The sequence below is a fragment of the Megascapheus bottae genome, chromosome 22, assembly GCF_031878675.1.
Source record: "Megascapheus bottae isolate mThoBot1 chromosome 22, mThoBot2.hap1, whole genome shotgun sequence".
In the NCBI taxonomy this organism is placed as follows: Eukaryota; Metazoa; Chordata; class Mammalia; order Rodentia; family Geomyidae; genus Megascapheus; species Megascapheus bottae.
This window is the reverse complement of record NC_143530.1, coordinates 12,048,885-12,062,160: the sequence shown is the minus strand read 5'-3', so window position 1 is coordinate 12,062,160 and position 13,276 is coordinate 12,048,885. Positions and strand designations below refer to the sequence as shown.

General features: G+C 41.8%; 1 protein-coding gene and 1 long non-coding RNA gene across 7 annotated transcripts in view; one reads left to right on the top strand and one right to left on the bottom strand.

The window, feature by feature from the left end:
• LOC150047791 (uncharacterized) overlaps positions 1–13,276 on the bottom strand; it is a 49,752-nt gene that overhangs the window by 23,290 nt on the left and 13,186 nt on the right. The window lies entirely within an intron of this gene.
• The window catches only part of Znf76 (zinc finger protein 76), a 29,907-nt gene that overhangs the window by 5,240 nt on the left and 11,391 nt on the right, over positions 1–13,276 (top strand). For 5 of the 6 annotated variants that reach the window (XR_016539295.1, XM_090355824.1, XM_090355826.1 and 2 more), the window contains exon 2: positions 12,405–12,573. Coding sequence is in view for 5 of the 6 variants with exons in the window: in XM_090355824.1 (XP_090211950.1) it covers positions 12,501–12,573 (73 nt within the window). In the remaining variant the exon portion in view is untranslated. Of the gene's footprint in view, positions 1–10,210; positions 10,331–12,404; positions 12,574–13,276 lie in introns of all 6 variants that reach the window. The other variant, XM_090355823.1, reaches the window with a different exon arrangement.

Sequence of the window (13,276 nt, the reverse complement as noted above, 5' to 3'; positions counted from 1 at the left end):
AAAACAGTTCATGTATGTACTTATCTCCGAACATAATTGACAAGTCTCTTGATTTAGACAGTCTTTTCCTTTTTCAGTCATTGTTCTTGTGAAGTCTGTCCTATATAGACCTGTTCTCAGGGAAAACAGCTAAGTAAGATATATTTAGTGAGAGACAGAGAAGATCACAGAATAGAGAAAAACATATTGGAAATAGTTGGATCCATGAAATTTGGTATACTATAATTTTCTTGGTTTTTGTATTGTTTTGTGTTGGTCCTGGTGCTTGAACTCAAGGCCTAGGTGCCCTCTTTGAGCTTCTTTTGCTCAAAACTAAGGCTTTACCACTTAAGCCACAGCTCCACTTTTGGGTTTTTAGTAGTTTCTTGAAGATAAGAATCTCATGGACTTTTCTGCCTGAGCTAACTTTATACTGTGATCCTCGGCTTTGGGCTTCCTGAATAACTGTGCTTACAGGCATAATCCACCAGTACCTGGCCCAGTATCTTATTCTTTCTGCTTTTTTTTTTTTTTGCCAGTCCTGGGCCTTGAACTCAGGGCCTGAGCACTGCCCTTGGGCTTTCTCAAGGCTAGAGGTCTACCACTTGAGCCACAGAACCACTTCTGGCTTTTTCTATGTATGTGGCACCAAGGAATTGAACCTGGGTCTTTGTGCATGCTAGGCAAGCACTCTACCACTAGGCCAAACTCCCGGCCTCTTTCTACTTTTGTATATATTAAAAATCCACAGTAAAAACTTGAGGGTGAGGTAGCTTGTTGAACAAGTGGAAATTTAGCTCTATTCCTTTGAAAATGCCTCAAAGCAAATGAGCTGCTGTTATTGCATCAGGACTATTATCTAAATTACATAGTACATGTAGTTTTAATCTTGTGACCTCTTCTGTTTGTGAGATACCAGTAGGCTAAATTTAAAAATTAGTACTCTGTGGAATTCCGTACCTGGTGACACGAGAGTTGTAATACCCTAGCAACATGCATGTGTTGCCCTAGTGTTTCCCTGCTTCCTAGTACTGGTTTGGTTTCTGGCGTTAAATGGGTGGACTAAACTTGAGAAGGTAAGATAGGAAGGGGAATTGGCCTCCCCAGGGATGGGAAGAAACCACAGCTTGACTAGGGTCTCCCCCAACTGGCTTAAGCTTTCAGCTAATTTATAGATTCTGAAGGTGTGAAAGATCCGTTCTTCACAGATCCATTCATTCATTTCTAGGAGTATTTGGAGAATGCTCTGTACCGTATACTTTTCTAGACACTAGAATTGGAGCCCTGAGCTCATCTATTGGGAAGTGGATGAAGGAAGACAGACAAAACAAGTAAAAAATATATTGAGAAAATTAGATGGAGAAGAGATACTAGAAGCCAAGATTCTAGGTGTTGTAGTGTTCAATAGCATGTTCAAGGACCATGTCACTAAAAAGATAACATTTGAACAAAGACATGAAAGAAATTAGAAGTGGATGTTTATCTGGGAAATTTATTCCATTCTGGATAAACAGTAAGCTTAAAGGCCCTAAGGCAGGAGTGTATTTTGTGTATTAAACATGAGAAGCCAGCCCTTATGGCTATGGTACAGTAATAGAAAAAAAGCTGGTGTTCAGTGGGAGTAGACTGAGGGAGGGTCCCAGGTTTCACAGAACACTGGCTTTCTTATGAATTGTGATGTGCATTTATCCATTAGAGGATTCGAGGAGAGTAAGTGACATATCTGACTTCGATTCTCTTTGTGGCTTCTGTGTTGAGAATAGGCTGTATTGGGGCAAGAGTAGGAGGAGAATCTGATGAGGTTTAAAGTAGTGGTCTAGATGAGAGAAGTTGATGGCTTGAATCCAAAGTAAAGCTGTAAAAGACTGAGTGATTTAATCCTGGCTCCATTGATGGATTGAGTATGACAAGTAAAGATATTGAGGATGGCTCCTCATTTTTGGCCTGAGCAAATAAAGAGTGGAACCCATTTACTGGAATGGAGCATTTGGAGTAGGGCAGGTTGTGAGAAGAGGGAAATAAGAAGCTCACTTTTGAATATGTTGTTGGTAAACAGCTGGATATACAAGTCTATTGGACTCTAGTAAATACCTGTTCTCCCAGCATTGGACAACAGATGAAAGGTTTCAGTGTCAGTCTGTGTTCTGTTAGGAGGTGGCTTTGTGGGCCTTTGGGATTCCTCTAGCCCTGGCTGTCTCTTCAACTACAGTTACCACTTTAGGCTAGAAATGAGCTGTATTTTTAAGTTGATCACATTGTAAGAGTTGAATTAGGTGCTTAGGGTAATCTGTGTGCAGTGAACATTTGGGGAACTGCTTAATTCTACATGGTGGTAAGATTGGTGGTAAGATTCCTTCCTCCATTCACTAAAGTAATACCCAGGCAATGTCTGCCATGTACTGGTCTGTACAACCCAAGCTTATAATGATAGAAACAATAAATATGCCCTCTTTGGAGCATGACAAATGACCCCTGCTCCTTGGTGAGCTTCACTGGCAAATGCACAGGATCACGGGACTAGAATTTGAGTTTGATATGCTATTAGTCAGGTAAAGAGCTTTTCTTGCCATTGGCCTGAGGAGAACTGTGAATGTAGGTGTCAAAGAGGGGAAAAGATGGTATTTCAGGTGAGGGAAAGTCCACCAGAGGGGCTGGGGGAAAGTTCACGTAGTAATTTCAGGGGAAGGGTTGGGGGAGCTTGGTTCCTTGCCCACTCCCTCTTTCACCTTTCACTCAGTGTTTAACCTTTTCTTAAGGAATTCGTAAGTTTTGTTGTTGTTGGTGGTGGTGTTTTTTTGTTTTTTTGGGTTTTATTTTGTTTTGTTTTTTGGTGGATCATGGGGCTTGAACTCTGGGCCTGAGCCCTGTCCCTGAGCTCTTCAGCTCAAGGCTACCACCCTACCCCTGGAGCCATAGCCCACTTCCTATTTTCTAATGAGTAATTGGAGATAAGAGTCTCACTATCTGCCAGGCGCTGTGGCTCACACCTGTAATCCTAACTATGGAAGCTGAGATCTGAGGATCAAGGTTCAAAGACAGCCCAGGCACAAAAGGACCTGGGACTTTTTTTTTTCATATATTTTTTATTGTAATTAGGACCTGAGACTCTTATCTCCAGTTAACCTCTAGAAAATGGAAAGTGGGGCTTGGCTCAAGGGTAGGTAGTAGCCTTGAGCTGAAAAGCTCAGGGACAGTGCCCAGGCCAAGTTCAAGCCCCATGACCCCCCCAAAAAAAGTCTCATGGTCTTTGGTGCCCAGGCTGGCTTTGAACCATGATCCTCAGATCTCAGTCTCCTGAGTAGCTAGGATTACAGGTGTGAGCCATTGCTCCAAGCTAAGGAACTCATAGTTTTGTAATAGATGACATCTAGTCTCAGAAGTTTCAGTTGGATCTCACTCATAGTAACTGGAACTGAATCAGAACGCATTTTTGAGCTAAACTGCTCAGTTAGCTAGGGACCAATGGCATAATCATTTGTTATTTATGTACATATTCTTTTTTTTTTTTTTGCCAGTCCTGGGCTTGAGCTCAGGGCCTGAGCACTGTCCTTGGACTTTCTCAAGGCTAGAGCTCTACCACTTGAGCCTCAGCACCACTTCCAGCTTTTTTCTATGTATGTGGTACCGAGGAATCGAACCCGGTTCCTCGTGCATGCTAGGCAAGCACTCTACCACTAGGCCAAACTTCCAGCCCCTTATGTACATATTCTTTGTTAGGTTTTAACTAAGTTGAGAGGTATACTCTCCAGGAACTTAAATTATAATCAGTGTGACAGAAAGTAAGAGTGTGCTATTTCCCCCTAAAAAGAGCTAAGTGCTGGAAACACATACTGTGGCAGTGGAGTCCTTTAACTGCATCTGGAAGTTGTCCTCTCTTAACTGTGATCCCTTTGTCACTTAGTTGTTAGTGCTACCACTAGGCAGTGCTCCTACCCCCCCCCCCCACTTTTTTTTAATCGTACTGCTTTTAGAGCAACTATTGCTTTCTTTTTGGCCTCTTCTGACCATGTCCACTTGGAGTTGATCCAGATATTACTTGACTTAACATTAACTTTATGTATTTTTTTCACTTATAATTAACCCCCTGTGAACCCCAATGGTCCTCATAGTTCTTATCTGAAACATTCATTACACAACTAACTCTTATTTTTTCTTTTTTTTGTTTTTGTGCACTGTTTTGTGGGATAAATTATGAGAACAGGTTGTTGAATCTTGAATTCTTCCCATTGGGGATTAAGTACAGACTGTTCTCTTAGAAGACAAGAGCAACTTCCAGAGCAGTCATTAGCAAGACACACCTGTGCATATATATATATATATGTGTGTGTGTGTGTGTGTGTGTATGTATGTATATGTATATGTATATATATATATATATATAGTTTTTTTTACCAGTCCTGGGGCTTGAACTCAGGGCCTGAGTACTGTCCTTGGGCTTTCTCAAGGCTAGTGGCCTACTACTTGAGCCACAGCAACATTTCCCGCTTTTTTATGTATGTGATATCAAGAAATTTGAACTTGGGTCTTTGTGCATGCTATGCAAGCACTCTACCACTAGACCAAACTCCTGGCCCAGATATCTTTTAAGTTAACTGTTTCTTAAGTGGCTTTAAATTTACAGAAAAACTGAACAGAAAGTTCCTATACCCCTTTATTATTAACACCTGGCATTGGTAAACCCTAATATGGATAACCCATAACCCTAATACTATTGCATCAAGGAACCTGAATACGTAACCTATTATGGACACATTGTTCATAACTAGTATCTGTAGCTTATATTAGGGCTTCCTCTGTGTCATATTCTCTGTGTTTACCTACATATAAAGTGCTCCCTGTTCTACCTGTTCCCCCTCTCTCTCTTACCTTGAATTTCCAGTAACCATTGATCTTTTTACTGGCTCTCTAGTTTTACCTTTTCCAGAATGTTGTACAGTTAGAATCATGTTGTATGTAGTCTTTTCCAACTCAACTCATTTAGCAGTATGAATTTAGGCTTCTTCCATATTATTTCTCATGGCTTGATAGTTCATTTTCTTATTGCTGAATAAGTATTCCATATAGAAATGTGCCACAGTTTGTTTACTAAAGGACATCTTGGTTGCTACCAGTTTTTGGCAAGCATGAATTAAGCTGCTTAAGCATTTATAGTCCGGTTTTTCTGTGGACATAAGTTTTCGGCTCATTTGGGTAAGTAGCAAGGAGCATGATTACTGGATCATATGGTTGGAGTATGTTTAACATTGTAAGTAACTGCCAAACTGTCTTCCAAAGTGGTTGTTCCACTTTTTTAGTCCCCACCAGCAATGAGTGAGAGTTCCTGTCGCTCCACATCCTTTGCCAGCCTTTGATGTCAGTATTCTAGATTTTTATCATTCTAACAGCTATATAGTGGTATTCATTGAAGTTTCCTGGTGACATGATGTTGATTATCTTTTCTTGTGTTTTCTGTCATATGGATATCTTCTTTGGCAAGGTGTCTGTTCTAATCTTTTGACCATTTTTCAGTTAGGTCCTGATAGCCTGTGCCTATTTCCCATCCTTGCCAACTTTGACTGATGGTTTTTATGCTTTAATTAATTAATTTATTTTGCTAGTCCTGGGGCTTGAACTAAGGCCCTAGCACTGTCCTTGCGCTTTCCTCAAGGTTAGCACTCTGCCATGTGAGCCACAGCATCACCCAGCTTTTCCTTTGTATGTAGTACTGAGGATTACAGGCGTGAGCCACCACACTCGGTTTAGCCTCTATTATTTTAAGAAATGAGAATGAACCATTTACAAAAATAGTTAATATATTAACTGTGGTTTTCAGTTGTGTTAATTCACATTGTAGTCTTACTTTGTCCAATGGGAATTCAGTATTGTTCTGGAAGACATGTACATGTCTATGTTTTTAATATATTTTATAGGTTTATTCTTTAATATTTCCTTTACTATTAATTAATTTTATTTATTTATTTTCGTGCTGGTTCTGGGGCTTGAACTTGGGGCTTGGACTATGTCCCTGAGCTTTAGTGTCAAGGCTACCTACCACTTTGAGCCAGAGTTCCACTTGCAGCAGGGTTTTTTGTTTTGTTTTTATGGTTAATTAGATAATAATCTCCAGCCTTCCCTATCAAGGATAGCTTCAAACTGTGATCTTCAGATCTCAGCCTCTTGAGTAGCTTGGATTATAAGCATGAGCCACCAGTGCCTGGCTATTAATTTATTTTTTAACCACCCCTTCCTTTCCTTGTTTTTTTTTTTTCCTTAATTTTTATTTTTTTGCCAGGGCTCAAGCTCAGAGCTTGAGCACTCTCCTTGGACTTTCTCAAGGCTAGAGCTCTACCACTTGAGCCTCAGCATCACTTCCAGCTTTTTGCTATGTATATGGTACTGAGGAATTGAATCCGGGTCTTTGTGCATGCTAGGCAAGCATTCTACCACTAGGCCAAATTCCTGGCCCCTCTCTTGGTTTTTATTTTCCTTTAAAAGTTCAAAACTACTCTTCCTCTTGGTTAAGATCTTGGTGTTATTCCATGTTGATGATAAAAATTTGGCCTTTTTGTCCCAGGGTTTTGAAATAACCCCATGCTGATGGGAGATTTCATTTTCAAATGGCCCTGTTTGACCAGTGCTATAAAGTTTGTCCTTAGGATATTCCTTCTAAAATGCCTTCGTTCGTGGCTTTCCCCTCCCCACCACTCCCAGTTAAGTAAAGGTAGGTTGGAAAAGCAGCCTTGATTGCTGTGTTGACTGTTTACACACTGAGGTGTTAAAGTCCACTTAAATGTGTGACTGCATTTTTAAGTTACTTGTTTTAACTTAAATGAAATTTTGTAATAATTAGAGCTCTGTATTTTTATTACCCCTTTGGAATTGGAAATAATCTACTTGGCCTAAATTACTCCCTTTTCTGTGACTAATTCACATCTATAAAGTTGCAGTAGTCACATAGGAACCATACTAAAAGCATTCTGAGCTTTTAACATCAGTGTGTCTTTTGCAAAGAAATGTTTAGCTGATGTTTTAAATTTGTGTCATGTTAATGCAAGTTTCTGTTATTAATTTCCTGTTTTTTTCTTCAGTGTTTAGAAGCCCACAGAACTAAGCTCGTTTCACTTAGACTTTTTGTTTGCATTGAAGTCTTTTTTTGTAATAACAAATACTGAATCATTTTACTGCAGCTCTGAAAGCTGATTCTAATTTGTTTGCCACTTGTCTCCATCAGCCTTTATCCCTTCCAACCTAATGTTTCTTTGTCATCTCTGAGAATTTTTCTATATTTGCAAATAAGGAATTTTCTGAGTGAAAATAAAGTCTTTTTTTTTTCAGTTGTCAGTCTTGAACTCAGGACCTGGGCACTGTTCTTAAGCCCTTTACTCAAGGGTACCACTCTATGACTTTTAGGGTTTCCTGGAGATAAGAGTCTTGCAGACTTTCCTGCCTGGCCTGGCTTTGAGTGGAGATCCTCTAGATGTCAACCTTCTGAATAGTTAGGATTGTAGGTGTGAGTCACCAGCACCCAGCATAGTCATTTTTTTTCTAGTTGAAGTTGAACATTCTCCTCTTTCCAAGCAAATGCTTTATTGTTTAGAGATAGTTGCTCTCTAGGCTGGCTAAGAGTACAGAAGCTGTGTTCCAGTGTCCAGGGAGTTCTGGTTAGCAGAGGTGATGGAATAGTAGTCAGCATAGCACAGCTTGAACATGACCAGATTATATCTGAACTGTGGCAAAGTGGAAAAACACAAGTACTGTGGCTGCTCTTTAGTTTTGTTATCTCCTTTTTTTTTCTGTTTTGAATAGTTTAAGCACACCTTGTTTCATTAAGAGCTAAAAAAATTGTTCTAAATATTACCTCTAATAATTCTAATTTATGTTTCACAGTAGGAAACACTGATATATTATGGAGCCATTAAGTTATTTCCTGCTGTAGAATAACAGTAGGTAATTTCACTTTTAAAAGTGCATCGGGGCTGGGAATTTGGCCTAGTGGTTAAAGTGCTTGCCTAGCATGCACGAAGACCGGGTTTCGATTCCTTGGTACCACACACATACAAAAAAGCCGGAAGTGGTGCTGAGGCTCAAGTGGTAGAGCTCTAGCCTTGAGAAAGTCCAAGGACAGTGCTCAGGCCCTGAGCTCAAGCCCAGGACTGGCAAAAAAAAAAAAAAAAAAAAAAAAAGTGCATTAGGGGCTGAGAGTTTGGCCTAGTGGTAGAGTGCTTGCCTAGCATGCATGAAGACCCGGTTCGATTCCTCAGTACCATATGCATAGAACAAAAAGCCAGAAGTGGTGGTGTGGCTCAAGTGCAGAGTGCTAGCCTTGAGAAAAGCCCAACGACAGTGCTCAGGCCTTGGATTCAAGGCCCAGGACTGGCAAAAAAAAAAAAAAAAGTGAATCAAACAAAACTGGGCTTGCTACATTTCCTGGTAAAGTGAGGAACGCTTCCCTTCAGTTCAGCCTTTTATCATCAGTTTCACATCACTTTCCCCTTCATCCAGCCCAAATCTTCCCTGTGTTCAGCTCAGGTTATGGAAAAGCTGGTAAGCCTGGTACCTCTAAGGAGAAAACAGCAGTGGTTTCCCCCCCTCATCTGTCCTTCTTAGAGGGCCAAAGGAGTTTCAAATGTCCAGTGCAGGTAGGAACTACTCAGACAGCTGCCCATGTCTACAACAAACCTCTGCCTGTCACTGCTGTTAGAATACATCGTTTAAAGAAGGGAATGAGAGTTGATGTCATAGAGATTAAAAGTAAACAGCAACCAGTTAAGAGGAGAATTCTGACATCTAACTCAGCTTTTCTACTCTACCAAGATTTGGTGATCTATGCCTATAATCTCAGCTATTCAGGAGGCTACAACCGGAAAATCACAAGTTGAGAGCAGCCTAGCCTACGTAGCCAGACCCTAACTCGGGGCGGTGGGGGGGGAGGGGAGGGAAGGTGAAAGAGGGAGAGGGAGAGAGGGGAAGCCAGGGTGTCCTGGCAGTCATGGAACATCCCCTTAACACTCTCCTATTTGGTGCTGGTGGAAGTTGAGGGAGTTAGGGAGCCATAGTAGTCTGATGGAAAGGTTTAACTTGTGGGTCCTAATGAAGAAAAGTGAGTCAAGACTACTTAGCCTAGATTAATCTAGAGGGGTAGGGGCTTGTTTCCTTTGAGCCTAAAAGAAAGGTGGTTTTGCGGAATATGGCCACCAGTTTTTTTCCCTCTTGTATTGTAGGCAGACAAGAAGAACCAGGAATAAGTTATAGTGAGGGAATGGAAATTAGTCCACATATATTCAGTGTTTTGACTGCTGACAGTGTGTAGGTCACAGTAGATTAGCTGAAGTGCTCTATATATGGAGAGGTCCAGACTTGGGCCAGCCAGCCTAGTACTGAATCCTGGTTTCTGTGCTTCGTAGCTTTGGGATCTTGGCAGATTGCTCTTCTTCTAAGCCTAAGCAACCGCATAAAATGAGGGTTACATACCCCCTTCTCATAGAGTTATTCTCTTTTTTTCTTGCATGTGCTGGTCTTGGGACATGAACTCTGGGCCTGGACACTGCCCCTGAACTTTTGTTCTCAAGCTAGCAGTCTACCACTCAGCCACAGCTCCATTTCCAGCTTTTTGGTAGTTAGAAATAAGAATCTCATAGGCTTTACTGTCTGAATTTGCTTGAAACTGTAATATTCAGATCTCAGCCTCCAGAGTAGCTAGAATTACAGGCATGAGCACCTGTTTTCACATGATTATTATTATTTTTTTGCCAGTCCTAGGCTTGAGCTCAGGGCCTGAGCACTGTCCTCGGACTTTCTCAAGGCTGAGCTCTACCACTTGAGCCTCAGCATCACTTCTGCTTTTTCTGTGTATGTGGTACCGAGAAATTGGACCTTGATCTTCGTGCATGCTAGGCAAGCACTCTACCACTGGGCCACACTCCAAGCCCCCTAATTTAGCTGCCTAAGTAGCTACTACTGTTGTCCCCCAAGACGTGGTATCTGAGACTCAAAGGTTCACTGGCTTGTCCAAGGCTACAGCTTCCAAGATAAAGTCTGGAGAATTAAAGCACGGCCTGTCTGACTCCAGAGCCTATGCTCTTGACCACACTATTGATTTTCTTTGCGAAGTTTCCATGGGATGTAGACATGCTACACCTTTGTTGCATGAGCCACTTGGCCCAGTCTAAAGGCTTGAGATCATTACCCACCTTCACAACTCGTGTTTCTCATATGGTTCTTATTTCCAACACAATGTGTTACACTAAAACAGGTTAGAAGAATCTCTCCCTGATCAAGACCATGAGAGCTGAATGCCAAGGATCCAGCCAGAAGTCAAGCCCAGAGCATTGTGCAGTAGGGGCCATTGGGGATTATCAGGGATCTGAGAAAAGTAAGGCCAGATTTCAGATTTCCATCTTTACTGGTAGCTGCTTAACTTTTACCTCTGTGAGATTCTAGTATAGCTTTTGACTCCCCTCTTCAGAAAAAGATATAGGCTCACATACCCCATAAAAGCATTTGGGGGGGTTAACTTCAGGTTTCATAATCTCTCAGTTTAAGAACCACTGAACTACTAAGCACCAATGGCCCATGCCTATAATCCTAGTTGTAGGAGACTGAGATCTGAAGATTGTGGTTCAATGCTAGCTGGGGCCAGAAAGTCCAAGAGACTCTCTCATCTCCAGCTATGTGCAGGAAACCAGAAGTGGGTGGTGCTGTGGCTCAAAGTGTTAGAGTGCTAGCTTTAAGTGAAAAAACTCAGGGACAGTGCCCAGGCCCTGAGTTCAAGCCCCACAATCAACAAAAAAAAGTAAATAAGAGAGTCAAGGTATAGAATTGCTGCTAACATGTAATTTGCCTAGTACATGGTTAGTTCTTCGGTACCATTTACTACCAGAAGTAGCAATATTGCTCCTTGGAGCTTAGCTTATTCAGTAAATGTTTATGGACAGGATGAATGAATAATTCCAATTGAGATGCCAAGCCTTGGATAGAATATGCCAGCATATTGATCTGTTCAATTCTGAGGGTGCCAAAGCCCCAGCTGGTTTCTAGTGGTTTTAAGCAGCAGCATCTGCTACGTAGCATACAAATATGCTTTCCTCCTGGATGCAGTGACATACAAATGAGATGTCAGCTAGGAGGTCATAGGGATCAGTGGGCAGAAATTCTGTGGATGGAGGCAGGCTTGGGGGTAGGGAGCGATACCGGCTTGAATTCAGAGCCTGGTTGCTGGGTCCTCAAGGCTGGCTCTTTACCATTTGAGCTACTTTTGGCTTTTTGGTAGTTGATTGGAGATAAGTATCCCAGGGACTTTACTGCCCAGGCTGGTTTCAAACCTTAATCTTTAGATCTCAACCTCCTGAGTAGCTAGAATTACATGAATGAGTCACCAATACCCAGCAAAAGAAAAATAAACTTAAGTTGACTAAGAACAGAGGTTATGAGCTTTCTTCCAAGCTTCACAAACATGGAGGTCTAAAGTTGGAGGAGGCTTTATGCCACCAGAGGGACATGAGGACCCAGTGAGTCACTCTGGCAGGATCTGTACACAACCCCCAGGACTAGATGCTGGAGAAACCAAGGGGAACCAGGAACAGACTGGAGTCCCAAGTCCTGCCTGCAATAGAGATGAAGCAGATAGTATAAGTCTTTTATGAGTGAGCTGAGGGGTGTGAGTGCTAGGAAGAGATCATACGGAGGCTACAGGAACCATAACAGGACCCACAGCCTTGCCTGCCAGGTGCAATCCGCAGCATGATAGGACGTTATCAGAGATTTTAAAGAGGGAAGTGCATTTAGGTTTATAGTGTTTTCTAAAAGTTATTTTCAAAGCCAGGTAGAAACAGACAAGAGTTTATCCAGGGGCGTGGGAGACCCTGATAGTTGAAGGGTAATAAGTGATACTTACTTGAAATGGGTAGCTAAGTTGTAAGGGAAAAGGACTGAAAGATGATACCACTGCTTCTGAGTGGATAGAGGTGCCTGTCATTCTTGGGACAGGGATATTGGGAAAGTATAACAATTTGGGGGAGCAGGGAGACATTGTATATTCCATTTGTGTTACATACTGGCTATTCTCTGAATGGCAAGCAATGCCAGTGGTAGATGGAACTGAGGACAAGAGAAATGGGGAAGGCAGAGAGGACTAGCAGCATTGTTGGCTGTCTGTCTTTAATCAGGCTCCCTTGGAGGGGAACAAATTTAAAAGTGAGTTTTGATCAAGAATTCTTCCTTTACAACTAATTTGAGTGACATACTTCTGTGTTCATCTTTTAAAATTTCTAACTAAACTATATATATATATATATATATATATATATATATATCCTAAACACTTCATAAAAACTAACAGTTCTCTACTTTGAAGAACTGGTTTCTGTGTTCTTGGCTTGCCTCATTTAACTGCGTGAGGAAGAAGGAAGCTGTGTAACATTTTATATGACACTCCATTTTTTTTTCAGATTTGTGACCCAGAAGGAAATCTCTGACATCAGCTGTGGTTGTCAGTGCTGGCCAGAAGCCAACTTCATGTCTGAGTGCACGAGCAACAGTTTGCCATGGAGAGCTTGGGGCTTCAGACGGTGACCCTCAGTGATGGGACAACCGCCTATGTCCAACAAGCTGTCAAAGGTGAGAACTTCCAGGGAATCCGGGAAAACCAGAATCCTGCCCCTCAGCCTCTGGAAAGGCCTATCTTCTAAAATTCTCTCCACACTGCTCTTCTGCCTGCTCACCCCTGCCACTACCACTTGCTCTGCATGAGAACCCTGAACGGTATTTCATGACAAGGGAACTCTAAAATAAAATGCCATCCAGGAAAACTAGAAAAGCAGACTACCCTAGCCAAGACTTCTCAAAGGCAGAATTCTTTCCAAACAGTGAGTAGTTCATAAGTATCTCTGTAGTGGACCAACACAGTATTAGTGTGGCTTCCTCCTTTTCAGATGCTCCCTGACTGGTTTCTTGGTGCTTCATTTTCATTCAAGCATGTTTACGTACTCAAACTCTCTCTTGAGTATCTACCTACATAAGATAACTCTTCTAGGCTCAGAATGGCACCTCCTTCCTCCTTTCCTCCCTTTCTTGCCCCTCCTTCCCTTCCTTCCTTCTTTTTTTCCTTCCAGTTTTGGAGGTAACAGACATGTGTGACACAAGGAGGATTTGTTGTGATGTGCACATACACGCACACAGTGTCCTTTGAACAAATTTACTGCTTCCATTATGTTCCCATTGATCTCCTCCTTCCCCTTTCCCCTGCCCTTTTTCAAACAGCATTTGGTGGGTTTCATTATGCTATATTCATGTAGAGACTCATCCTTTCTTACCAGCATTC